The sequence below is a fragment of the Bacillus rossius genome, chromosome 5, assembly GCF_032445375.1.
Source record: "Bacillus rossius redtenbacheri isolate Brsri chromosome 5, Brsri_v3, whole genome shotgun sequence".
Classification (NCBI taxonomy): Eukaryota; Metazoa; Arthropoda; class Insecta; order Phasmatodea; family Bacillidae; genus Bacillus; species Bacillus rossius.
The window spans coordinates 75,358,204-75,385,692 of record NC_086333.1 but is presented as its reverse complement, the minus strand read 5'-3'; the positions used below and the strand labels follow the sequence as shown (position 1 = coordinate 75,385,692).

The following is a 27,489-nucleotide window of genomic DNA, read 5'->3' as shown; positions in this document are numbered from 1 at the left end:
TAATACCTGAAGTGCTGGTTAAGAGCATGGGACGAGTTTGATTACCGTCTAGAGATATGCAGTTGGTCCGGTGGAAGTGTAAATAAAAACTTTGTGTTCTTATACGTATATTAAAATCCACCCGAAGATTCTATCATCATTCAAGAAAACGTTATAGCCTTGTGAAATAAATTAGATGAGTCATTCAGGAACATGCTGAACAATAAGTCAGTGTTTGTGCTTGGTAAAAATATGGAAATATGGACAACCTACAGAAAAATTTGGACTTTTTAAACAAAAAAAAAAGTTTTGATATGTCGAACTAAGCTACACTTAGTGAAGAAACAAATGAGCAAACTAGCTATCGGTAGGATTAACAAAAGAGATGTAACCACCATTCACTAATCAGCGTAATTCTTTATCTGTAAACAAGTACATTCAAGAAATAAGAAAAAAAAACATCAAATGCAGTAATGTGAAACATCAAAACAAAAAAAATTATAGACAGCCTTATACAGATCACAAGGCTTAAATCACATTGAGTATGTAGTTTCAAAAAACATGAATTAAATGAGTTGGTGGAAAAAAGTTCCGCTTGTAGGTATCATATGTAGATTCATATTAGTCAATATTGCACCAATTAATTATAATTACCCAGTGATTACTTAACATTTAGGATACATGGAGACCAGCTAAGCCAATAAGTATCATTAACATTTTTCTTCTGCCCGAAAACACAAGTTCCACAGTCTTTACACTTACACTTTTTTTGTGCTTTGATTTCAAAAAACTGATTCTCACTTTTCTTCGATCTACAAGAAGTTTAATCTTAATGCAGTCAATCATTGACCAGCCTGCGACTGGGTCAGTCTAGCAAACCACCGCCATCTGCCTTAATCTGTCCACCACTCTGCACCTGTGTTGCATGCTTTCATTCACTGCTCCCTTAACACGTTCAAACAGAGGGGGACACATTTCCTCTCACGTAACGTCAGTTACCAAGTGAAGATCAATACATAGCTGAAACATTTCTTCTGACATTTAAACCCCTCCTGACCCAGCCTGATGCATGAAATAATGTGTTAATGACTTTGATATTTTGATAAGATAGAAAAAAAAAATTTTTACTCTCAAATTTTACAACCCTTGCCTGAGGTCCCAGATGAAGCTCAGACAGTAGATGATTCTTCCCTTAGTATTTATACTTTCTGGGACTTTTGCATTGATCCATTAATTTATTCCATTTTGCATTAATCCATTAATTTATTCACTTTTGCATTAATCCATTGATTTTTTTTCTATTCATTCATAAGTTCATTTGTTCATTGATTAATTAATTGATTCGTTCATTTATTCATTAATCCATTCATTTTCTCAGAAGTGGTTGCCTTGCACGGTGTACATCTCATAGTCCTTTGGTCCTTCGTCAAGAGACTGACATTGACACAAGTGTTACAAGTTGTTCTCGATGCGCCGCAGCCGGAGAGCGTGCGATGCTTCCAGGGAAGCGACGGCGAGGGGGGGACGGCCTCACACGTACTCGGGGGAGGAGTACTTGGTGGTGGAGCGGGCGGGGGCGGGGGCGGGGGCGGCGCCCTCGGCGAGCCAGGCGTACTCCCGGCGGAGCGCGGCCAGCGGGGCGCAGGGGTGCCCCACCTTGCCCTCGTAGCAGTGCTCCACCAGCGTCAGCAAGGTATCCAGGAGGAACGCAGCATTCTTCTGGATGAACTTGGCCTGCACACACGCGACACAGTCAGCCGGCATGCTTGCTCACTCATTCAATCATTCAATCAATCAATCATTCTGTTGGGAGCATGCACCTTATCAACAAGGACACTTAAGAGTCAGTAACGATGGGCCATCGACCAGGGCCGCAGAGAAAAACCAAAAGGCCCGGGGGCAGATAATTTTTTATCGGGCCCAAAACAATAATCAGCAATTTCAATCAAAACTTAACTCTAATGATGAGTACATAAATTTTTTAAATAATAAATTCAATTAATTAAATTATATTAATTTATGCAAAAAAAATTGTACAAAGTTTACTTCTTTTTAATCTTGCAACTGTTATTAGTTACCCGTTTGCAAATTATGACATTAGTACATTTTTCAAGCACAAAAATACTTAACAGATTTATTTAATTTATTCCGAATAGTTAAGACACAATTGTTGTTAAGAGTGCATCGTGTATTGGTCAAAATGACACTCATTTGAGAAATTAGTATCATGGACCATTCAATAGTCATGTTTGCTCAGTAATATGCTATAATTTTTAATATGCATATATCGTAAAAAAAAAAAAAAAACAATAAAACTGAAATCTCCTGTTTTAAAAATGAAACTGGCCTGAAAATAAAACCTTAAAACTCCTGTCTCTTCCGATCACGCGCAACCCTCCAAATAATGCGATCATGCTACATTCTGGAAAGCTTTATGATACCTTTGAATATATATATATACGTACTGTATAGAAGTCGCCAGCCCAGGTTAAAATTTCTAATACGGTTTTGAGGTAGTTGGTCAATTCACCGCCGCAATCGCCACCATCTCTCCAGGGCATCGACTTGTGGTGGTCCCTAGCGGACAAGTGTCAAACTCTTCAAAACACCCCTCCCCCCACCCTCCCTCAAACACGCGTTGTCCTCCACCCACCCTCTGCCCCACCTCTCATCCCTTACAGTTTCGTGACGCACAAACTCCCGTTGAACGGACCCTTGAGCTGCAGTGAATGTTTGGTGTGGGGGGGGGGGGGGTGCACGGGGGAATGACAGCGGGCGACAGTGCTGCGCTCTAACGTGCAAATAGCAACCCGAGACGATGCAGGGCGTTACGGCAGCGCACTGCAGCGGCGAAGTTCCCGAGCTGCTCATCATGCGCTCCTGAAAAAAACGTAGAGTAAATCCTATCCACTCGCGACTTCTATACGGTATATATGTATTTGAAAACGACGCTCGGGGCGAGCCGAGCCCGGCTCTGGGTAGGACGCCGCACCTGGGGCCGCAGCTGGTCGCTGCGGGCGGACAGCTCCACGTGGCGCAGCTGGGCGCGCAGCACGTCGCGCAGCACCTCGTCGACGACGTGTAGCAGCTCCCGGCCGGCCAGCCGCACGCAGTCCTCCGCCAGCGACACGTACAGCTTGCTGAAGGCCACCGTGTTGGCCGTCAGCCCCACCCAGCACTCCCCTGCGGGCACGGGCGCGAGACCCCCTTCCCTCCAGCACCCACGGCGCAAGGCAAACACTTCCCAGCCAATTAGTCTACGAATGAATCAATTACCGTATTTAATCGCATAATGTCCGCCATCGCATAATGTCCGCACCTTTCTTTTTAAATACTTGAAATGAAATTTTTTAAAATCCGCATAAAGTCCGCACCAGACAAAGCAACCTTGGCCACCCCTGAAAGGCACAGTAACGGGATGGAAAATTACTGACGCTGTCAACAATGCTTTGACCTTGAGTTGTTCATTTCTCCGGAGCGGTCGCTGAGAGGGTTTTGTAGCGTGGTGAAACCGCCCGGACTCAGAAACTCGCACTCCACTGCGCAGCTGCCTGCGATGTCACGCCAGTTGCAAGGGGATGGGCTATATATAGCACAAGCCAGTACACGTCAACTCACACTACGTCACAAAGTAGGGGAGGTAGCGGAGAAGTGGTGGGGGTACATGCGCGCAGTGTTTTTATACACACAGTAGACAAGGGACAGGGAGGGAGGCTCGCCGGCGCCGGCTAATGCAGACATTAGACATCTGCCCCGTGCCGTCAGTGGCCATCTCAATGAATGATTAAAAAAATATCTTTTCACGCAAAGCGTTTATTTTGTGTAGGCTGGCTGCGGCTTCTGAACGTAGGAGCGCACACGCGAGTGAGAGAAGAAAAAAAATATGAGTGGCGTCTTCCACTAATCGCCGGCACCCAATTATCTAAACACCTGTCACATTTCTCACGTCCGCTGCAGAGGGTCACCAGTCAACAGCGCTCTGCTAGTAAATTAATTATGAGAGTACAATTTTTTTACTCTACACAAAACGTAAAATTTTGAGGAAAAAAATTTTTTTTTGAACTTCACCTCATAATGTCCGCACCCCATTTTTTTTGTCAAAAATGTAGCCTAATTACTGTGGACATTATGCGAGTAAATACGGTAATAAACAATGAACAAGTCAGTAAATGAATGATTGAATAAATTAAGGGATTAATGAATGAATAAAATAATGAATAAAAGAATGGATCAATGAAAAAAGAACAAATAAAAACATAAAAGAATGACTGAATGAAAAAACAAGTAAATAAGCATGACTAAAAGGGTTGTCAACGTTGAGGTCATTTTGACAAGGCAGAGGGACCGGAGCGAGGAAATGCAATGGTGGGTAAAACTACTGCTTCACCTGAAGTCGCCCGCGTGGAATAACCAGTCGTTACGAGCTGCAGTCTTGTTAATTTACGCCAACAGAGTAAAGATTTCGATCGCAATCATGCCTTCTTGAACGTCCCGGCCTTACGACGCAACTGCTTCTCTTGCAGACAGCAGCCAAATACAATGGAGAAACCTCAGGGGGAGGAACGTAACTTGAAAGCAGTCACGTGTGTGTCCATATACTTTCTCACCAAAAATACCTGCCCCTGGGAAACTGGAGAAGGTACTAGCAACTGCCTCTAGTACTGTCCGAGGTTCCGGGTCGCTGGGCATCCGAATGGCACAGATCATCCCAGCTGGCATTTGTAACAGCTAAGGATGTACACGCTCTGCGACTAGAACGTCAGATTGACGGTCGCCTCCGTAGTTTCCCGCGATGGCGCTGACGACGGAGTACCGACCCGGGATGGGGGGGGGGGGGGGGGGAACGGGGCTTGCCTGTGACGTGGGCGTGGACGCCGGCGATGCCCGCGTCGCCCATCTCCTGCAGGAAGCGCGCCAGCCCCGCCTTGCTCTGCAGGTTCAGCGGCCGCCACTTGTCCTCGGCCGCCCGCAGCTTCACCGCGTCCACCAGCTTCTCCCGGGAGTCGCGCAGCGCCCGGCACAGCGCCGTGCGCAGCAGGCCGTCCAGCTGGTAGCGCAGGTCCAGCCCCAGCTCGCACAGCTGCGTGGGACCACGGCACGGCACTCAGCACAGACAAGCACAGGCGTGCCGACACGCACCGGCCTACATGGCTTCACAAATGAATAATTAGCATGGATGGATGAATTACCTTGTCTGGATGGATGAATTACCTTGTATGAATGGATGAATTACCTTGTATGAATGAATGACCTTGTATGAATAGATGAATTACCTTGTGTGGATGGATGAATTACCTTGTGTGGATGGATGAATTACCTCGTATGAATGGATGAATTACCTCGTATGAATGGATGAATTACCTCGTATGAATGTATGAATTACCTCGTATGAATTTATGAATTACCTCGTATGAATGGATGAATTACCTTGTATGAATGGATGAATTACCTCGTATGAATGGATGAATTACCTCGTATGAATGGATGAATTACCTTGTATGAATGGATGAATTACCTTGTATGAATGGATGAATTAACTTGTATGAATGGATGAATTACCTTGTATGAATGGATGAATTACCTTGTATGAATGGATGAATTACCTTGTACGAATGGATGAATTACCTTGTACGAATGGATGAATTACCTTGTATGAATGGATGAACCAATGAATCATCACAGTGAAACTTCATTGAGAAATTCCCTATTAACACAAAATTCTCATTAAAATAAAGTGTTTCACAGTCCCTAGAAATTACATAGGAGTTATAGTGCTAAGTAATTGGTTCAACACAAAACAAAAGTACGGTTTTTTTGTTCCAAGGGTAAACAATTACATGTAGTAAAGGATTGTTTAGTACAAACATCCCGGAATAATGTGAAGAAACAACAAGAAGTTTCAGTAAAAATAATACCAATGCCATTGCTTTTGGGTTCATTGTAGGTTGGGTAAACAGCTTAGAAATTATATTCTTCCAAAATGATTACAGTAGACATGACCGGGATTTTCACGGACTTAATTAAGGTTAATTTAATCACAAGTAAATATTAAGAGTATTATTTACAAAGTTTCAAATCACAAATAATTCATGTATCAAAAATCTTGCTTATTACATATAATGTTACAAACCTCTTTTTATGCAAAATAACATATTTTAAAAATTAGAAATGCTTGATCGATTAATGTTTTAGTATTTTATTTCATAATGATTACTTCCCATTTTAAATAGAAGATTTTTTTTAGTCTAAACCTATTTATATTTTTGACTGCTTCGTTTTGTATTAATTTTTAAATACCAGCATGTTTTCCAGTCGTTATTAAAATTAAAAAGATGAGTCCGTGACTATATATGCTGCTAATTTGTGGCAACCGCATTAACCATTGTCTTGCCGACTGTAGCGACTCAAACCGTTCCAAGCCGCCAATATAAATGCACCTAACATTTCTTCAACTTGCTGCTGCCTGTTGTCGCGGATTGAAAATGAATGAACTATAGTTCACGCGGAAGAAGTTCGTGTATTCCCAGTATGTATTGGCGCAACATTTAGAGGAATTATCCTTAGTTCATTCTTGGGCTAAGATCATTGGATAGTGGATCAAAGAGCAGAATGCAACTGGCCATAATTTACATAGTTGGCAATCGGAGAGCTACAAAATACTTTTTTTTCTTAAAAAAAAAACTCTATTGCACAATATTTGCAAGCCATTTTTATAATAAAATTAAAACACACTCTAATCAGTGTGAAGCTCTTGAGAGTGAACATAGAAATAACCAGTAATGAATAATGAAATTTAAAAAAATTAACTTTAGACAATTTCATACAAACTGAAAGGACTTGTTTGGAATTTCCAATTTCTATTTTTTTTAATAATTTTTTTATGAACTTAAATCCATTTTCGGTGTAGTCACTAGGTTTGTACACGCTGCCACTACATTATTTTTTTTTTGTGAATACTGAAGCCCTGCAACCCTAAATAACCTGAATGTTTCCACAAATTCTGCAAGAACATTTCACGGTACTGATGAGGACGTGGTTTGTTCGAGAGAAGAGCAACGCGCCGCCCACCTGGTCGCACTGGTTCCTGACGGAGGTGATGCACTCGGCGAGGGTCGTCAGCGACACCTGGGGCACGAACACCTGCTTGACCAGGTGAGACGCGAGGAGGGTCAGCTCCGCGCCCGCCCACACCACGAACGCTGCGGGGACCCCAGAGCACGCACGCCCTAGTCACTCCCGGGCGCCTCGGAGGCACCGCGCCCTTAAGGCCGGGCTACATTCGCAATAGCACGCAAACAGCACACAGATAGCACACACGCACAGAGATAGATGCTGCATTCACGCACAACACAACACAAAAGAATACCGGAAGCATTCAAAAAACCTTAATTTTAAGAAATAATGTACATAGCTATAAAACCAGAAATAGATATTTAATTGATGTAAGTTATAAACGACTATGTAAATCATACATGAGTTTTGAAAATGTAAGTGTAAGTTTTTTTTAATACATTACCCTTGTGTGCAAGGACAGTATCTTTTGATAAGTATAAACAAATCTTAGAACAATGGCTCATATCCAATCCTTTATACTCACTAGACGAATGGAACAATTTAAATTTTAATGATCTTAAGTTTGTGTAAAGTTATATTATTGTTAAGATGTTTTTCTTTAAACTTAAAAATGTGTATTTATATATTATTATAATGTATTTTCAATGACAATGTCTATTGCACCCTGTGTCTAATGACAATAAATATTATCAATTATCTATAGATTATCAATTATCAAATCCGGATCCCCTGTCATACAAAATATTTTTACTTTCTATACAGCTATCAAATGTGCCTTCCATTTTTATGTTATCGTGCGTTTGAAAACAATAACAAACTACTCAAGTCAACAGCATCAATACTTTCGTGACAATTGTTTTTTTATAAGCCCACTAGAGTAGTACTTAAACTGTTTGCTGATTGGCTACCACCAGGGTCGCGCACAGAAAATAACCTAAAAGTTAAAAGTTAATGATTTTTCTGTGGGCCGATTCTGTGCTATTTTTCTGTGCGCGTGCTATTTGCCAATGTGGCAGCTCATATCTAATAGTGTATGTTGAACTTCCGTGCGTCTGTGCTGTTTGCGTGCTATTGCAAATGTAGCCCGGCCTTTACTGCTGCACGTCTCGACCACGACAAGCAACACTCGACGACAGACATCAAGGCGCTACAGTACGATCTGAGGAACCATGCATCACTGCATCTGCCTGGAGTAATCCTGGAAAATCGTGGAAGAGGGCCAGATCCTAGGGTCTAATCAAGGTTCTACATTTATTCCCAAATATTTCATCGCTGCTGTATCTTCAACACCACATTAAAACTCTAGTCTTACGATGGTTTAAGACTGAAAACTGAATGACGAGGACAATCTTCAGTAAAACTGAAAAAATCCAGTTTATGATTCAAGTGTGGGTCATTAATTCCAGCCAATGCAAACAGGCGAGAATGCAGCCATGTTGAAGGTATCGTTTGCATATTTTAAAGTGTGTTTTGGTTTGAAATTGTGCTGACTGATAATTTTTTGAATGTAACATTTTTCCTCATGGTGACATTTGCTAATACTAACCTTAGAATTGGAACGCAAACCATAATTACAAATATTTAACTGTGATGTATAAATACTATCATATATAATTTTATTATCATCTATATTTAGAACCAAGTGTAATGGTACATGGTAGCACAGTTAAATTAATATATATATTCATGAAATGTAGAAAAAAACAAAGCTTTTTTATTTTTATTTTGTGTAATTTTCTTGCAAGTATTTTATCGTTTTGGGACATGCTGCTTATAATTCCATATTTCATAATCACTTCGCACTACATCATAATTTTCTTTACCCAAACAAACATTTCACGCCAACTACACATTCTACTGTGCTCTGATTGGTGCTTTGCCATGATGATTCAATATAATGATTTCCGTTAATCCTCAAGTCGAAAGCTGATTCACACAACACCCGTCAAAACTCATATACGACAATCTAAAACCATTCCCATAGCAGACATAAGACTAAAGGACATGACTAATTCTTACTGTTGTTCTTAAGTTCCAGTCATTAACTAGCCTTCAGGTGTGTCATTAGAGCATCACAGACATAAGCCCCTTGAAACGCAAAAACGACAAATCCAAAAACTGTTGAATGCTGCAACGAACGGGACCAGCAGCCCCGTTCGTGCGGAGCAGCACACCGCAAGCTGTGGTCCGAGCCAAGACCTTTCGCCTGGCCTCCACTTCTACCAGGCCAGTCGCCAGAGCCCCGGCCCCCGTCGGAGGGTCCTGGATTCTGAACCCGCCACCCAGCTGTCCTCTGGCGGGACGGCGCGAAAGGATGGCCGCCCTCGGGTCGGGACACGAGGAGGGTGACAAGTCTGACATTAAATGAAATGATTTTTATGTAAAAGGAACCGAGCAATTTTTTTTTTTATTCTTCGAGTTACCTAAAGCAAGTGCATGAGAAACCTGTAAAGTTTTTTTTATATAACTATAACCAAGCTCCTTGTACCCTGTGCTACCATCTACAATGCACTAAACCAACCACCATCTTTTTTATATACAAGTTGTTCGAACAACAGGGAGGGAGGGCCGACAGAACTATTCGCCCCCGGGCCCTCGGAGTGTCTCGATGTCCCTGCACGACACCTGAGGCGCATTGCGGGGAGCCAGGGAACGCCCTCAGGAACTCGCGCGCCATGTCGGTCAGGTTGGAGAAGAAGATCCCGCCCAGCTGCCGCACGTACAGCGCCGTCGCCCCCTCCCGCTTCACCCGCTTCAGCTGCATCTTCAGGATGCTGCTGCACAGCTTCAGGAACAGCTCGCAGGCCTGCCAACACCGCCGCAACAATACCTCTCTGTCGCGGGGCCGCCTCCTGCATTCACCGAACACTACAGACTACATTAAAGAGATCTGCGTTTCATTACTTTAGCCAGTTTTTTTTTTTAAAACACAGAGATTTCTGTCTTATTGATTTTAATTTTAACAATTGTGTTAATTCATAGTTGTAGTGCATTAATCAAAATGTATGACACTAAATGTTTCGTATTACTCATTCACAGAGTCCCGGAAATTTTGCGGATTCCTCTGGCCTCAGGATAGAAATCAAAGTTAGTTATAGGTGTGCTCGACCCATGTTTACTTTCCCCATTGGTTGATTTCTTAGCGAGAACGTTTTTATCCTTGTTATTTGGCACTACCTGATTCGCTTACTTCTCTGCTAGCTGGACGTCGTTGGCTCACGGTCGTAGAGGGGGCGTGTCCAGGCAACTGCAGTCCAACCATGAACACAGTGCGACAAGTGTGGAGGTTTTTCATTCTAGCTCGCGACTAAATGAATCCGCGAAAATTCCGTGGCTCTACTCATTCATAAAAATACACATTTCTGATTGTGATTAATAATGCATAAAAAAAGTCTAATCGATGGTCGTTCCAATCGAGTGGAAGAGAGATGCCACGCATGCGTAGGCCCTACAATGAGCATGAAGAGAGATGCCACGCATGCGTACAATGAGCAAATAGGACACATCCGTAGTGGGACATCCGTAGTGGGACACTTTTTCGTGCGTGCAGCCGGCGTTCATCGATTTATTAGACGTTGTCATGTCAAAAAATGTTTTAACGCGCAAATCTACAGCAGAATTATTCCGAATAGTAAAACACAAGACAGCAAGCATTTGTGCGTTTCAAAGATGTGAAACAAATTATTGAGAAATGCTCAATCCGCACAGTCGGAACATGACCATCTCGGACACGTCTCCGAGGGAGCAGAACCGACCTGCGCGGCGCGGCCCAGCTGGTTCAGCAGGCGCACGGCGCGGCGCGCGGCGCGCAGGCCTCCGTGCTGGGACTTGTCGGGAGACACCTCCAGCTCCTTCATCAGGATCTCCGTGAGCCCCTTGGTGCGCGCCGTCACCTTGCGCCTGCCGCAAGACACACCGGCACTTCAGACATGTACGAAGACACTTCATATACACGGAGTCAATGTACGAAGAACGCTGATTACATGTCATCCAGGGATATTCGTAAATTTACGGGCACATAGTTCACTTACTTTAAAATATGAACCATGAAGAATATTCTTGGTATATTAAATATTAGCAAAAAATTTAAAAACTGGTTAAGTGTACTGTAATAACACACTCCTTTTTTCCACGTGTATACATTGAAAATGTTACGTGATTAATGTAACCGCCAGGGGACCTTTTCATAGGTAAAACCTTCTAACCAAACACACTCAAATAATCACAACCCAACGATTAAATCCGCCATCAGAACACTGATCCTCCTACATTCAACTAAACCTAATGTAGTGCCGGAATACAGATAATTACTGTCCCAACATTTTCCGCCCACCTTGTTAATGTTAACTAGTAACAATCTACTCACCTCTTGGCACATCACTCGCATTTAAGTTCTCGTGCTAATGATACTGATACACACATCTGATTTCCCACCTCACGAATGCAAGCAAATAACAACGCAACAAAGCTAAACAATGTAACAACTAATTAACATCACTCATACCCAAGTCTTTCAAGTAGAGATATACTTGATTCAGTCGAGCCTGAAATGGTAACAGAGCAACTTTGGACACTGTTTTTTTTTGATAACTCCTGTAGCAGTTCTCACAGACACAGTTCGTACAACACCATCTTCACCGGGAAATGTACCAGTGATCCTTAAGAGCTTCTACTTATGAACAGATGGATGGATGGATGGATAATGATGGAACAATTTTAGTTTTTAATAAGGCACAAATTAAGGAAGTATTAAGTTACAAATGAAGGCTTGAATGATGAATGGATTGAAAATAAATGTAAGAATAAAGGCGTGACTGAATACTTAATGAATCAAGAATAGTTGCTGAAATGAGTGAAGGTTTGGATGAAAGAAGAGTAAAGGCTTGAGTGTGCAAATAAAGAAAAAATAATTAATTCAGAAAGTTCTATTAATGAAGGCTTGAGAGAAGTCAAAACAAGGCTGGGATGAAGGATGGATGAAGGGATTACTTAATTTATAATATAAAAACTTGAATGAAGGACTGAATGAATGCTTGAAGAAATGACCAAGGATGGAATGAAGTAATGCATAAATGGAATCGGGTCTAACATCTTGTTGAAATCAAGGTCATTTAAGACAGAGAGAGGCGATTCACTAAAATGGAGCAGAGACAGTCTGCAGTGACATGAGAAGCACCCAGAGAAACTATACCAGCTCACTGCAATGTCCCCATGTTTCCCCCTTGTCTCATATGTACTGTGTTTTATTGCATAATCGTCACACTCCAATAATCGTCGCACTTTTATTTAAGGGCGTCAAAAATTGGGGGGAAAAAATTATAGAATAAAAATTGCGTGACATTTTGATTCCGCTGTTAGATTCCGAGCGCTTTATGAATGTAGTAAACATGACATTGCCAAAAATCACAGGCCAAACCACCGTGCAACAGCAATTGGTTTTCATGTTGCTGTCAGGCAGTATGGTAGTTAAAATAAAGGAATTAAAAACTAGTTTAAGATGTACCTGAACAAAATTATTTTCCGTTCCAATACGGGAAAATGTTTTGGTCCCCCCATTTTCTCCATAAGATGTACGATTTTTCCCATGAAGTTGCCCATGTATTTTAAAGTTGAAATCCATTTATAGTTTGGATATTACAGCTTACTTATTTAATTAACATAAATTTGACTGTTGTCGCTGTGTAGCGCATATAAAAACTGTAGCCAGCGCTCGTTGGCATCGTTCATGTTTGGTTACGTCGATGCCTGTACAGATTGCGTGCACGCTGTCAATGTCAACATCGATAGCTCGCCGACCGCATGCAACGTCTTGTCTCGCACCGAGTACACTACATTGGATAGCCCGCACTCTTTCGACAGTTACGGGTGCACTACGTTAGTTCCGGCTCACACGTTCGGGTCACGGTTCTCTATTTTAAGACGAATGACACGTGTTTTGGTTGCATGACTAATTAATTTAGATTGTTTGGCGTTGCTTTTGCACAGTCTGCTTTTCAATTTAACGTACTTTCCGTGCAACATTGTTTAGTTTTTAAGAAAAACTTAACCTCAACAAAAAAATGCTTTTCTCGAATAAAAATCGCTCCCCTACTTTTCGAACTTGAGCCAGGCATGAAACGTGCGATGGTTACGCGATACGACGAGGCACAAGCCCAGCGGGGACGGCCCACCTGATGTCCGTGAAGACGGGGTCGTGCGCGCTGCCCTCCTCGTTGGCGTCGAGGAAGTCGCGGGCCTTGCCCAGCAGGTTGAAGGCCTCCTCGAAGTGGCGCTGGGCGATGCAGGCATCCAGGTCCTCAGGCGCCTCCACCAGCCACTCGGGCAGCTCCGGCTCGGGCCCCGCCCCCGCCCCCTCCTCGAACGCTGCGAGCATCCGCGCGTCCGAGTTACAGTACAGCCAGGTGTATCTAGGTCTCCCTGCGGCTCGACTCCGGGGAAGCAGCTGACGCAACGGGAGGGAGGGGAGGAGACTCACGGTTGTAGGAGAAGTCCTGGGAGTTGGCCCTCGCGAGGCGCACGGGCGAGCCCTCCGCCGCTGCGGCCGCGGGCGCCGCCTCCCTCTTCTGCTGGTCCTGGGCCAGGCGCGCCTTCTTGGCCTGGTCGAACTTGTCCAGCCACTCTTTCTGCGGCACACCGGTTCAAGCGCTTCACTCAACTGCAGTCTCTCCAAAAATGCAACTACTAGTGTCGCCACGTGGTGGTAAGCGACACGAAAAAAAGCCACATTTGAGTAGTAAGGAAAATAAACCCCATAGCAGGGTATCTACATATACATGCTGAGTCAATTCCAGGACTGTTTCAGGACCTTTTAATAAAATTCCTTGCAAACTCCCGTTATAAATAATACCAAAAAAAAAAATTATTCATATAATACAAAATAGCTCATAATTGCATATTTTGTCAGAAAATCTTTTAAATCTTTTCAGAGATAATTTATACATTATTTAAGTTAGGGCTGTTCCGATACTGGAATCGGATATCAGCCGATATTCAGATCTTGGCTGATACTACGGAATTGGAACAGGTGTCAGAACTATCATGAAAAAAATTACTCAGAAGGTTGATTTCTTTTTAATACTTCCTATGATTGTGTTAGTTTTAATACTATTTTTGTGTTTTTGATTTATGTAAACTTAACTTTTTTAAATTAAATCATGAAAATCAATCACTTAGGCACTGAATAGCTACAGGTAAAAAGAAAAGAAGGTGTTTACCTAATAAATGATTCACTATTTTCAATATACTTTCTTTGATTTTATATTTAGAAAATAAATAATTACATTCTCAAAAATATTTAATAAAATTGTTTTTCAATTATTGGGTATGTATTTAGTGAGGCCAGTAATTGTAAATGTTGATTGTATTATAAGTAGGCCTGTGCGAATATTCGAATTTTCGAATATCAAAACGAATAGTTTATTATTCGTATTCGATTCGATTTTGAATACTAACACATTGAAAAAAACGAATATTCAGTCATTTACGAAAAAGGCTGAACGGGATCACTGAAACCGGGAAATATTTCGGGATCACGCGGGATTTTCGTAATGTTTTAGAGTTATGTATGTGGAGTTATTCCACTACATCTGGCCACGTAAAGCCCGTTTGAACACAGTAATTTGGAGCGATAACTAACGTATTTTATGTAGAAGAATGTCGTCAGGTCGTTTAAAATAGATTTTAACTGTCAGCATACTGATAAAGATAAATACGTGTCTGTAAAATCCACACAACCGGGGTGTTATAGGTGACAGTTTTCAGATTAGAGGGTGAAACATGGTTTGTCGGCACTGTAATTTCGTTCCGAACGTGACGGCGAAGAGAAAGAAAATTGTGCAGACCATGTGGAAAACATCAGGCCGCATACTCAGATCAAAGACTCCAAAAGCCTAACATGCTACGTCAATGTTTTTCAATAGGATAATACACAGTAAACTACCGGATGCAGGCGGAAACCACAAACACACACACACCCCCCCCCCCATCCCTTCATACCCTTCCCACCCTTCCCAAATTCCTCACGTAGTGACAGCTCAGGCAATTATCCTGTCCCGCGCATCAAAAAAAAAACTCTTGCAAAGAACTTACTTAAAAGCGTTACATGGTGTACCAAGATTGTGAAGTAAATGTGTTTTCTATGATGGTAGATCCACGGTTCAAAGATTCACTAATTGAGGATGAAAATAAAAAAAATATATGGGTTGAAAATTTGTGCAGGGAGGTATGTAAGCTGTGTAAGCTGAACATAGTAGCTGAAACTATAACTGAGACAAGTGAGACTACAAGTGAAATCCCTATTAAGAAGTCATCTCTGTGGGCCTACGTGAAACCTTCATCAGCAGCTCAGTCTACGCTTGCAAGCTACGAAGAAACTATCCAAGGAGACGTAAACGGATATCTGGCAGCACCCTTAATCCCAAAGAATGAAAATCCTTTCAGTTTCTGGTCAGAGAAGGGGCGCACTTGTTTCCGAAACATAGCTGTGGTAGCAAGAAAGTACTTGCCTATACCTGCCACACAAGTGTGCAGTGAGAGACTTTTCTCAACAGCTGGCAACATTGTGACGTGTAGAAGAGAGAGTCTACTCCCCGAAAATGTAGAGCAGCTTGTGTTTCTCCACAAAAATTTAAATTACATAGCTAATATGTAGTGATGTGACAAGACTCTTTTTAATACGAACTAATTATAAAATTGGAGAACCTTAAAATTTTAAGTACTGTCAGTTTTTTGATTCTACATACATTGTATCAGTAAATATGTACCTGTTATCATATTGTAATGTGATGTGATATAACATGTTTTATGGGATTTCAATTCTCAATCCAATTATTCGAACTCAATATTCGTATTCGAGAATAATTTGGTATTCGTATTCGAATTCAATTCGAACTAAAAAACTGATATTCGCACAGGCTTAATTATAAGGTATCAGTGGTAGTATCGGCATATCATAGTAGTATTGGGTAACTGAGAATTGATAACAGAAAAAGAGGTATCAGAACAGCCCTAGATTTAAGTGGAAAGCATCTATTTATATTTAATGTACCGTTATAATTTTAAGAGGGCATTAATTGTACATGTTGATTGTATCATAAGGTATCAACGGTAGTATTGGGTTATCGTAGTGGTACTGGGTAATCGGGAATATATATTAGAAAAGGAGGTATCGGAACAGCCCTAGATTTAAATGAACAGCTTCTAACTATTTATATTTGATATACCACTTTGAACTGAAGAGAGCCTTCAAAAAACAAAATGCATATAAGCTAAAGGCTACTGAAAAATTAAGTTTTGTGACCAAAATAATACTTCATTTTCGTAACTCTTTCGTGACATTTGTAACCAGAAGACATCCTTCTGTTTATGCTCCAAAATGTTTTACAGTGCCTGAATTGAAGGCTAATAAGTGAAACTATAGTAATATATTGTATCCCTTCTTTTCTATATTTAAAAATAATACAGAAACTATATTGCCATACATGGCTCTTAAATTTGTTTAAACGAATGAATTATGGCTTAACATCATGTCAAAATAATGTTCATAATGACATTAGAATGGAGCATTGGTGAAATTAATGGGTTCGGGGAACAGTAGAAGCCTGAGAAAAACCAGCTGCTTACAGCAATGTGAATCACATTTCTCAATTGCTAGAAATTCTTGTTTGATCTTGCAGGGAAATGAACCCAGGTCGTCCAGATGGGAGGAGAGTGATAGATCACTACATCAGGAGTCAATCACTAGAGGCAAGATTGTGTGGTGAATTTCAATAAAACTGTATAATCCCGAAATACAAGTTAATACATCATGAACAACCTTAATTAAAATAAAAATCACTAAATTAATCAGTATTTTTAATCAAACCTTAACTTAAATGTAATATTTAAATAAATTTAATTTAATAAATTTATATTTTTCAGCATGAAGTTTGTACCAAAATATATGTCCTAAATAGACTGGAGAAAAAAAATTCACTTTCTTTTGATCTTGCAACTATTATCAGTAGTAACTCACTTTTACATTACGATGTTAGCAAATTTTTCAAACACACAAATACTTGCAGATATATTTTTATGCTTCCAAGTATTTCTGTCCTTTTTACAAATTATTATATTGTAAAAGTTCATCATATATTGGTTAAAATGACAGTTCTGGTGAAATAAGTAGTAATATGAACCATTTAAAAGTCAAATTTGCTCAATAATATTATTTCCTTTGTGAATAAACAGAATCCATAAAAGATGAAACTTGGCCCGACAAGGAAACCACTGCATGAAGAGGAGGAATGTGTGGAGACCTTGCTCTGGTCGGAGGAGCACTGGAAGACGCGCGTATCGGGGAACACCAGCAGCTTGAAGGCCAGCTTGACGCTGCCCATGTCGCGCACGTTCACCACGGCCAGGCTGCCCAGCTCGTACATCGCCTCGAACTTGTAGCGCACGGGACCCCGCCTGCGCGCACACGCATGAACAACACTCTTCCGACACGCTCGCTGCCTCCTCGCGGCGCAGTCTCCACTACCCGAGCTAACGTGAGGCACGGCAACCTCGGAGAGCACTATCTCCGTGGTAACAGTACGTTTTTGTGTAGATTCTTTCGCGTCATTCCATGACCCGCCCAATCAGTAAAAACATCTTTAAGGTTACTTTTTTTAGGCTTTCGACAACACTTAAGATTAAGATCATTTTCTATGTACTCAAGCAAATGATTGAACAGTCTTTGCCAGTAATAGCGCTTTATGTTGGCTCGGATAATAAGGAACCTCCGTTAGTTGAAGCTCAGTTAATCATCAAGACTCTACTGTATTTTAATTTTTTTTTTTCTGTGTATCTAGCATTGAGTCTAGTGCTTCAAGCTATAGTATAGAACATGATGATATATTGGTTACATGCATCTATACATACACACCTCTATATTTATGACTATAATATGAAATAAAAGTTAGGTAAAAAACTTGTGTATCTTTTTAAAATTTAATTTATGTACACAATTAAAAAGATAATCATTACTTTGGTATTTTTTTAACATGTCAATTTAACCACAATTCAATTTTTTCTATCTTCTATTAGGTAAATAATTCCTTCAGAGAGTAGGAACGGAGTACTAATAGATATTGCTTTAGTTTGTTACATATATTTTGGTAATCGCCAATATTTCCAATGCAGATCCAATATCAATATCATCTAACTGTGCTGTAATAAGGAAGTCTGCATCAATATCGGAAAAGTTTTTTTTTTTGACACAAAAGTTTGGTGACGTAGGTATTTACAATACTGATAAACTTGGATATTTTTCACATGTCACCGTCACCATCAATTCACAACATTCGTGACCAAAGATGTGCAACATGTCACCAACATCGATGAGGGTTCTACGTTGAAAGGGGATACCACGCAGACCCACTCCTCGCAAGTTGCTCGCTGCCATCGAAAGGGGTTTGCCCTCCCTGTGCCAGTGTTAACGGCTCGTGACAAACACCTGGAGGAAGACTGACAGCCACTCCTCATCCCACAAGCCTTGACAGTCCCTGGTGCCAACCAAAGTGTGGTGTGCCTTATTTCAAAACCACGCTGCTTTACTCGGAAAGCCTCTGGATAGTGACAGGGAGATTAAACCTAGTATGTTTCCTAAAAGGTATTATGGAAGCTACTGGAATGTGTAACGCTGGTCAAGACTGTAATGCCATTTTGAACGGGCTGCCCGAATCCATTGAACCATAAACTGGTTCACAGCCCAATAGTTATGTTTCAGGCAAAATGGAGTTCCTTCAGACCCAAGTGTGAAAAGTAGGGTGCAGTTTGGCATTGAGCTGGACTCATGATTATCAGTCGCATCCGTCAGTTTCCCGTAAGTCTGGCAATCATGTGACCTCAAGCCAATCAGAAGGCCCTAAAAATTCCACCCCTCCGTCTGTCAAAAGCTTCCTAAGCTTTAACTTTCGATGGACGAACGGATGGAATTATATCTTCCGAAATGTTAGCACGGAATTGCCGACAACCTTTAATATCACGAAAATTTTTAAAGTTTGCTTATTTGTTTAGCTGCTTCCATTGCATGGTTTTAACTTCCGTCTGAACAAATTTTAAAGTTTGATATTTGTCACAATAGTTGACCCAGACATAGAAGTGTAATTAATTACGTGAGGTAAAATAAATATCAGGAGCCCAAAAAAAATAAGTTTCCTGATTTATAAGTGGTTAACTTTAAATGATACATATAAAAGATAAATTATCACCACAATTTAGGCCTTATAGTATGTTGGCAGCATCAAAATGGGAAAGTATAATGATAAAAGTGTAAATTGCTTGGCTTGTTGATGAAAGGACAGACGCGATGGATCATTTAGAATCCACCTCAAATAAAATTATAAAATAATTGATTTTGAGAGCAACATTATATAGTACATAAATAAGTTTTGTGAAACTTGAAAATGTCTGTAATAATTGTAATATATGACTTTTTTATAGATTATAAAAAATTACTACTTTTTTTTACAAAAAAATTAAATCTCTAAATTTGAAACATTTCTAAAAGTATTTCCTCTAACACTAGTTTTCCTCAGCAAGGCAGAGGGTCGGAGCGGGCAGTACCTGTTGGGTATCCAGGAAGCGACCATGAAGCCGTCGCTGAACAAGTATCCGTGCACACGCTGCAGCGCGTTGTTCTCCACGGGGTCCAGCTCCACCAGGTCTCCCTCGTGCAGCACGGCTCTGCCTGGAGCCTCCAGCAGCGTCTGGCACGCAGCACACGGCGCTCGCAAACAATCAAGTTGCACGACTGGCATCACAGCACAGACACACATTCGTTTCTACGACAGGATGTTCACCAGCTTGCAGAAACAGAAATTAGCTAACTACCCCTATTTACCTGAATATAAGTTTACACCAAAACTCCTAAAAGTAAGACTTGCATTACAATCGCAATCTTGCATCTTGCTGCTGGAACACATTAATTTACAACGATGAGAACAGCTTAGTTTAAAAACCACACGCTCTGCCTCATAACTGAGTCACATACGCCACTTTAGACCGCTGGTAATTACTGCCTCCTGAACCTCCGCTTAGTTTGAAAACTACACGATCTGCAATGCATGTGAACGGCTTCACTTATGTTACTTTATTCCGTTCTTGTTTATGGCTTTCTGAACCTTGGGTGGCTGGAAGGGGTATGTCAGCAGGCTTGACAGTTGAGTTGGCTGCTAGCCAAAGCACCCCCCCTCCCTTCCTCATATCCTACCCGGCAAACCTACATATATCACAGCATTCTTTGCTCTCTAACGAATGGCTTATGACCAACAGCCTTAAACTCTTCTCCTTATATTTGCTGCCTTTATTTTTCCTCCAGTTCATGCTTGCTGTTGCAATAAAGGCCATCTTCTGACAGAAAAAGGCACCAGAAAAGCTGTTACTAAATATGGCATAGATTAACTAATTTAAATAATTTTTGATTTCTGTGAGTTGGAATTGTGATTTTTACCCCATAAAGTATGATTCATGAACTCATAATCAAAAAGTTGGGGTCGCATTAAATTCAGAGAGAGAGTAACAATATTTTCTGGTAAATGGTATTTCTTTAACTCCTCATCCCACCTCTTGTCAAAAGGACGTGTGAAAAGACGCAACTGTAGCGTTGGCAAAATATCATATTTACTTGAAAATTATGCAATCATTTTTAACCAAAACTGCTGAAACTAAAAGTAGGGATTGCATGGTAATTAAAAACATATTTTTAGCATCTGGAAGTATGGTCATTAACAGACTAACCAGCAGTGCGCAGGTCAGTAGTACATTGTTACATCTTTGCTCCACGGGCGTCTCTGGCGGCGGGGAAGTGGGGGACATGTTCCCCCCAATATTTTCAAGTAAATCCAGTTGTTTTATTTATACTATTTTCATGTTTATAAAATACATGTATTTACAGTGATGACATATAGTAATAGATCAAGTGTCAAATAAAAATTACATACAAAGCATAGTTTGAAAATGAACAGACATTTTATTCTTAACTTGACGGAGGTACCAGCATTTAAATAAATAAATTTCTTTTATGTCCCCCCCCCCCCCCCCCCCCCCAATCTTTATGTGCCAGACACAGCCATGCTTTACTCCCATTCCCAGACATTTATCCCCTTCACTACTTTTATGCACTCTCGGTGGTAAGAATAGGTTACTTGAAAAACTACACACCTTGCACCTAAACTACGTAACTTATGCTACTTTTGACCACTGTTGGTACGACAGAATGACACTGAAACGCAAATTACGAGGGAGGTGGGGGAAAGAGAGTGCTAAAAAAGATTTTCACACAGGAGTCCATTCCACTTCATCTTTTCTTACCTGCGTCCTCCCCTCATTCACCATTACTAATCGCCACATTCTTTACTTCTTTGTACATGTTCTTTCGAAATTACAGCTTCGTGCTGCGGCTGCAACAGTATTTTTTCTTTCCCCCTATTTTATTTGATCTCCACACTCTATAAAGTGTTTTCGTTGACTCACAATCAAAAATTTTGGGATTGCATTATATTCAGAGAGACGTTATTTCCGGGTAAATGTGTAATTGCGCTATGAGGCGCTGGTCCCGCCTCACAGACACAAACACACGCCCGACCAGGCGGGACATCTCCAAGGCTTCCCTAAGGAGCAGCGAGCAGCGAGGGTTGCGAACGCACCACGCAGCCCTCCACCTTCTCGAGGATGGCCGTGAGCATCTGGTGCCGGCGCTCCTCCTCGCGGGCCTCGTCCCGGGGCTTGGCCCCCCCGTCGCTCTCCTGCGCGGGCGGGGCCTTGTCCCCCAGCAGCGAGGTGGACGACAGCGACGACAGCAGCGACTGCTGCTCCGTGAGCATGTGCGACAGCTGGTACATCTCGCTCTCCAGATCTGGTCTCTTCGTCAAGGAACATTGCACCCCTGGACCGTCAGTTGACAACAGTGTGAGTGAAACAGGTCAAATTCTAAAGCCGCTGCTTTTCCGAAAATAAAATAATCAAATTTCGAAAATTGCGTTTTTCAGTACTACACACATTCCTTGTTTTACTCTAAAATCAGCGTTTATGAATTCCTACTGGTTTCTGAGAAATTACAGTTTATAGGTTCCATTACAAAGCTTTTGCTTTAATAGCATTGCTGATCCTGTGGTTCGCCATATACAAGAACGAGTGTATTTTTTGTTTGGATTTTTTTTAACACAGTAGAGGTTAAATAAAAATTTTAAAACTATGCAAGTCCCTACTATGCATCCACACACAAGCATCACCCTTGACAGCGATGTTTTTTTGGCAGAATGGAGACGCGAAGCGCCGACTTGTTACATGCTATTAGCATGTAACCTGAGAACAAAAGGACATATATTTGATACATGTATTGCAGATTCCTTTTTTACGTCCGGGTTATGTGCTGTCGCACATATCAAGTCGGTACTTTGCGCCTCCATACTGCTAAAAAAAAAACCTGTTAAGGGATGATGCTTGGGTTTGGATGCACAGTAGCGACTCACGTATTTTTTTAATTTTTATTTACCTTCCACTGTGTCACAAAATTTAAATACAAAATGTGCATGTACTTATATGTCAAGAGCGACAGGATCAAGTTGCCATGGTAAAGCACAATGGCAGTAGCCGTGTCCCTGCAAAGATACCTGATGCAACCTATGAACCGTAATTTCTCAGAAACCAGTAGGATTTTTGAAACTCTGTTTTCAGGGTAAATAAAGGAATTTTTTAATGTTAAAATAAAACCATTTTCTGAATTATATTTTTTTATTTATGAAAAAAGCTGATGCTACAATTTTAAAGTGAAATAGAATTCAAATACAATATAAACACAATCCAATAAAAAAAATCATCATAATCTAAAACATAGAAAGCACATTTTTACTGTTACGCTGCTTTACCTTCCAAGCACTGTATCTTCACAGTTCCTGAATCAAAATCCTTTGAAGAGGAGCATGTAAATTTCTTAAGTAGGTATGATACTGTACTACAAAGCTTTTATGCTGCACCTATTTAGTAGACTAAAAATTTTACTTACAATTAAATACAAAATATACAAACTAATAGTTACTTTATAATCATATGACTACAAAATTAGGTGTTCATATTTCTGAAAATTAATATGCTCTGTATCGAAATGGGTGTCAAAATAAATTAACTTGCAATCGGACTCACTATGAAAAGTTATGTGAGAGGGCACATAATAAGGGACCAAATTTTTTCACATCAGTAACATTTTTTTTTAGCTAAACTGCATGACAGTTCATTGCACATCTCTTATTATTTATTATATTTGCATGTTCAAAATCAAATGTAGTTAACAAAGTATTTTAAATAGGACATATTTCATATTCACTGTGTAGAAAAGTGCTGACCGGCACACTAAAACAGTGCGCTCATATCACACACCAGAATTGTCCAATAAGTGTTAATTTTCTTACACAAATCAGTAGGCATAGACATCAAGTATGGAAGAACTTGCATTGATTAACATGTATATAAAAGATTTTGGAATTTATAAATACCTTATTCCTAGTATTAAAACTCACTACAAATGTATTTGTAAAAGATGCATATATCTGACATTTTTTTCCTTCAACATACAAATCAAAGTATAACATTTTACTAGGATTATTAAAAAAAAAAAAATAGTAATATCATCATGGTATTTTTATTTATGACCTCAAGTGAATATAAGAAGAAAAAAATGGGTGGAAAATGTGTACGAGCAATCACAAGTTTATGTTTTGGAACAGAATGTAAGTTAAGAATGGAAAGACGCCAAGAACACGTCCCGAGCACTGCATCCAGCAAGGGAAGGATACGGGATATCTCCTTGGCTGTCTCGATGAACTGCATGTAGTTCTGGTAGACGTTCTTCTTGAGAGCGGCGTTGGTCTCATCCGCGAGGGACTGAATCTTCATGCGCTGCTGCTGCAACTCCTGGCCGCCGACACATCGCTGGGACAGCTCCTTCACAACTGCACGCAAACCACGTCCGTACTGAGTTGATACTTGCACGCACGCACAACGTTATGTTTGAACACGTACATGCACAGGTCTATACAAGCACCTGTTGAGGTGTCTGAATAAAAATGACAAAGCTATCATTTTATTTTTCCCCCGCCATACCAAGTCTTCGAACTTTCCTTACTGGAATCACATACCAATCATGCAAAAACATTTTTTTTTATTAATTTAAATATTAATTTTTAAAATTACGTGTGGGATATGAACAGGAGGCTTGTAACCTTCGCTTCAGGTCAATACTTACTACGATTAGCTAGTGAAACATTAACAAATCAAGAGATAAAAAGGGTCAAAAATAATTTACAGTGCAGTAAGAGGTGTTTAATCTGGCACGTTCGAGATAATGACATTGCCACATTATTATTGATTGTCAATGTTGTTTTAATGGGAATATCAAATGTGAAGTGTGAAATGTAATCTGCTAGAAAATAGGAAACACAGCATGAAAACTAAAAGTAATGATAAACTCTGTATTGATAAAAACCCCAGCAGCGCAGCAATGAAACCTAGACGTCAAGGTCAACAGCCAAAATCCACCGAAAAAAATCTAAACAATACTGGAATACATACCAAACCACAAAATGTCAATTTAGTTCCTCATTTTTAGTATTAAATGTGACGTCAGGAATTTCTTTGAAATGAAGGAAAAAAAATTACTTTAAAATAAAACATTCCTGCTCTAACTTAATCTCAGGTAAAAAAATACATTAATCACTGGCATGGCCTGAAATAATATTGCTTTTTCCCAATCCTGGATAATTACGATGCGTGAACGTCTTTGTAACAGTTTGCATTCATTATCTCGTGTGATCGCAATTCACTGTTAGCACAAGCACTTAAGAACAAAAGCACTCCACTTTATGATACACAGTATTTTATACTTGCATTTTCTACAAATGCTGCTCTTCATGCACATAATAGTGACAAGCAGAATCAAATGAGCTGAAAATTCAATTGTTGCATAAATACTAAAGATAGAAATTTTTGGCTTTATCACGAGTTACAGGACAGTGGAGATGGACAGGGAAACGAGAAACACACACGACTATCGGTGATGGTTGCCAACCTGGGGTGTAGCATGCTGCCAGGCCCCGATTCCTGGCAGCTAACGCTCTGAGCAGATAATCATTAACTGCCCCCTTCCTTATACAATTTCCCTAAACATCATGATATTTTTAAAATTCAAGCATATTTACTATCACTTTTAAAACAGCATATTATGCAACTAATCACTAAGGTTTTTCATACTTAAATTAAATAAATGGTTGGTGCAGTTTTATACGGCTGTGGAAACTACTGTAATAAAATATAACTTATAATTTACTATAGGTATTTTATTAAAAAAAGTTTAAATCTATTTATACAGAATTTGGTTCAAGCCCTTATATTTTAACCATAATGTAATAGTTAGTATTAACTAAAATTTCCCCTTACTTTAAAAATGAGATCAATCAAACTACAACAGTTATGTAGAACAGTTATGTGAATCTCTTACAGAAAGCATGGAAATATTACACGCCTTTCTGTTGTGCTTTAAATTGCAGGATTTGACCTTTATTTCTGAAAATATCATTAGCGAATGTTTAAAAATATATATCATTCCTATCCCTCAATTTTTTGTTACATTTTTTTCACATCTCAAATGCCTCACACCATAAATGCCCGGTTGCCCGTTCGCAAATCGTAGCCAGCATGATGTAGGATCAGGAGAGAATGAGATGGGCTGGGAAATAAGTTGCAGAAGGGGATTATACGAGGTGGACAGAACTAAGTGGAAGCTTCAAAAAGATGTATAAGAACAGATATGAAGGAATCACTCCTCAGTTGAGGCTTGAAACGGGACGGAATGAGCTTGAAGAGAATGTGACAGAAGCATTAGGAGTTCGGGAGTTAATAAGGAAATTGAAGGAAACCAAATTGAGGTGAAATTTCCTAGCAATCGGGCTGTTGCCTAGTAGCATAAATTATCAATGTCAGTTACTGAAATCACCTATGGATATTTAATGTGTGAAATGTGAAAACAATATGACTATACTAATTACACTTTTCAGCGTTGAAGTCCGGACTTCCTATCTTCTTTGCCGTAGAATCTCCCATGTTGAACTGTCACAATACAAAAATAAACAAACAGATATTCTACGCTAGCAGACGACTTGGAAAAGGAGAGTTTCCTAATTTCAACTGCAATCACCCAACCAAACATAAAAGGAATCAAGTGAATCCCTTTATATATAAATTAAAAATAAATAACATAGTTCAAGAAAATGTAAGAGAAAATTACATAAGTATAACCAAAATAAATATCTTATCTCATTTTACCAAACACTTGGAAATATTTAAAACTAGTTTTATTTCACCATCGACAAATTTCAGTCATAATTCGTATTTGATTTGAAGTAAAAAACTCAGTAGTTGATATTTAAAAAGGACCTACGATTGGTGTAAATGGACTGGCATAAAAAACAATGATTTGACTGTTGATCGCTGCAGGTAATAGTTCTGACTTTCTCAGGAGAAGGTGCTTGTCACTTTAGGAGTCTGGGCTCTTTTCCTACTCTATAATCCGAGGCAGAATCCAACAGGTTTACAGAAAGGGTGCAAGGGTGTTTATCTAACAGAGATTCCCTTGAGAGATTCCCAAGGAAGTCCTTGTTCCTCATCATCAGATGATGTGAAAGACTTATCTCCTGAGGTAGAAAGGCCCTCTCTGTAAGCTATGACAGATGGTTCGCCAACTTTTCCTGGGGAGTCATAACTGCTGGACCCTCAGGTCGTTGGGTCTCAAATGCCTTGGATCGCTGTAAAGATCAAGTGGCGAAATGGTATTGGTTAGTCTGGGCACACCCTCTGCTCTTGACAAGGTCACAACTAGGCGAAATCAGCTGTAAGCTCTGACATTCCAGAGTCAGTGAGTTATCCAATGGGTGTTTCCTGTGGCACGGACATGGGTAATTTACAGTGTTAGCTTATGGACAATGAGATCGTAAAAGCCCGCAAGTTCATGAAATATCTAGGCAGTAGTGTGGGTCGACCCATGTTGATATCGGAAGTCCCCCTAAGATTTCCTCACCAGCACCTTGAATGTATGGTTAGGTTGACGTCGTCCGACCGAAGGCCACCCTAAAGCCCGACCTGCAACCACCAGTATCCGACCCCGCTAACGGAACGCACCCCTAGCCATGGCCCACCCGAGTCAGGCGAACACCGGAACGAAAGGTAGAATTAAAGACCATGCCCCAATCAAACAGACACCGCGGTTCCTGTACGTTATAAATTAAACGTAAATTAATGATATCATCACTTTTCATTAAAATTCCCATACAAGGGAAGTGCGACGTAGGAGTGCACGGGTCACTCACGTGTGGATTTTTATTAATACATTTGTGAGTGCTCCCCTTGCGGCCTTCAGCCTTAATT

The 27,489-nt window shown here is 40.3% G+C and overlaps 1 protein-coding gene across 1 annotated transcript; it reads right to left on the bottom strand.

Moving 5' to 3' along the window:
- Positions 1–376: 376 nt before the first annotated feature.
- LOC134532020 (exocyst complex component 8) lies at positions 377–26,217 on the bottom strand. Its single transcript, XM_063368144.1, has 13 exons — positions 26,115–26,217; positions 23,868–24,023; positions 21,723–21,931; positions 19,642–19,784; positions 17,349–17,502; positions 13,529–13,676; positions 13,224–13,416; positions 10,809–10,953; positions 9,679–9,859; positions 7,048–7,178; positions 4,834–5,059; positions 2,972–3,162; positions 377–1,713 (listed from the first exon to the last, which is right to left on the bottom strand). Exons 1-13 carry the CDS (start codon positions 26,167–26,169, stop codon positions 1,510–1,512), a joined length of 2,136 nt encoding a protein of 711 aa, XP_063224214.1. The 5' UTR covers positions 26,170–26,217; the 3' UTR covers positions 377–1,509.
- Between the last annotated feature and the right edge of the window lie 1,272 nt (positions 26,218–27,489).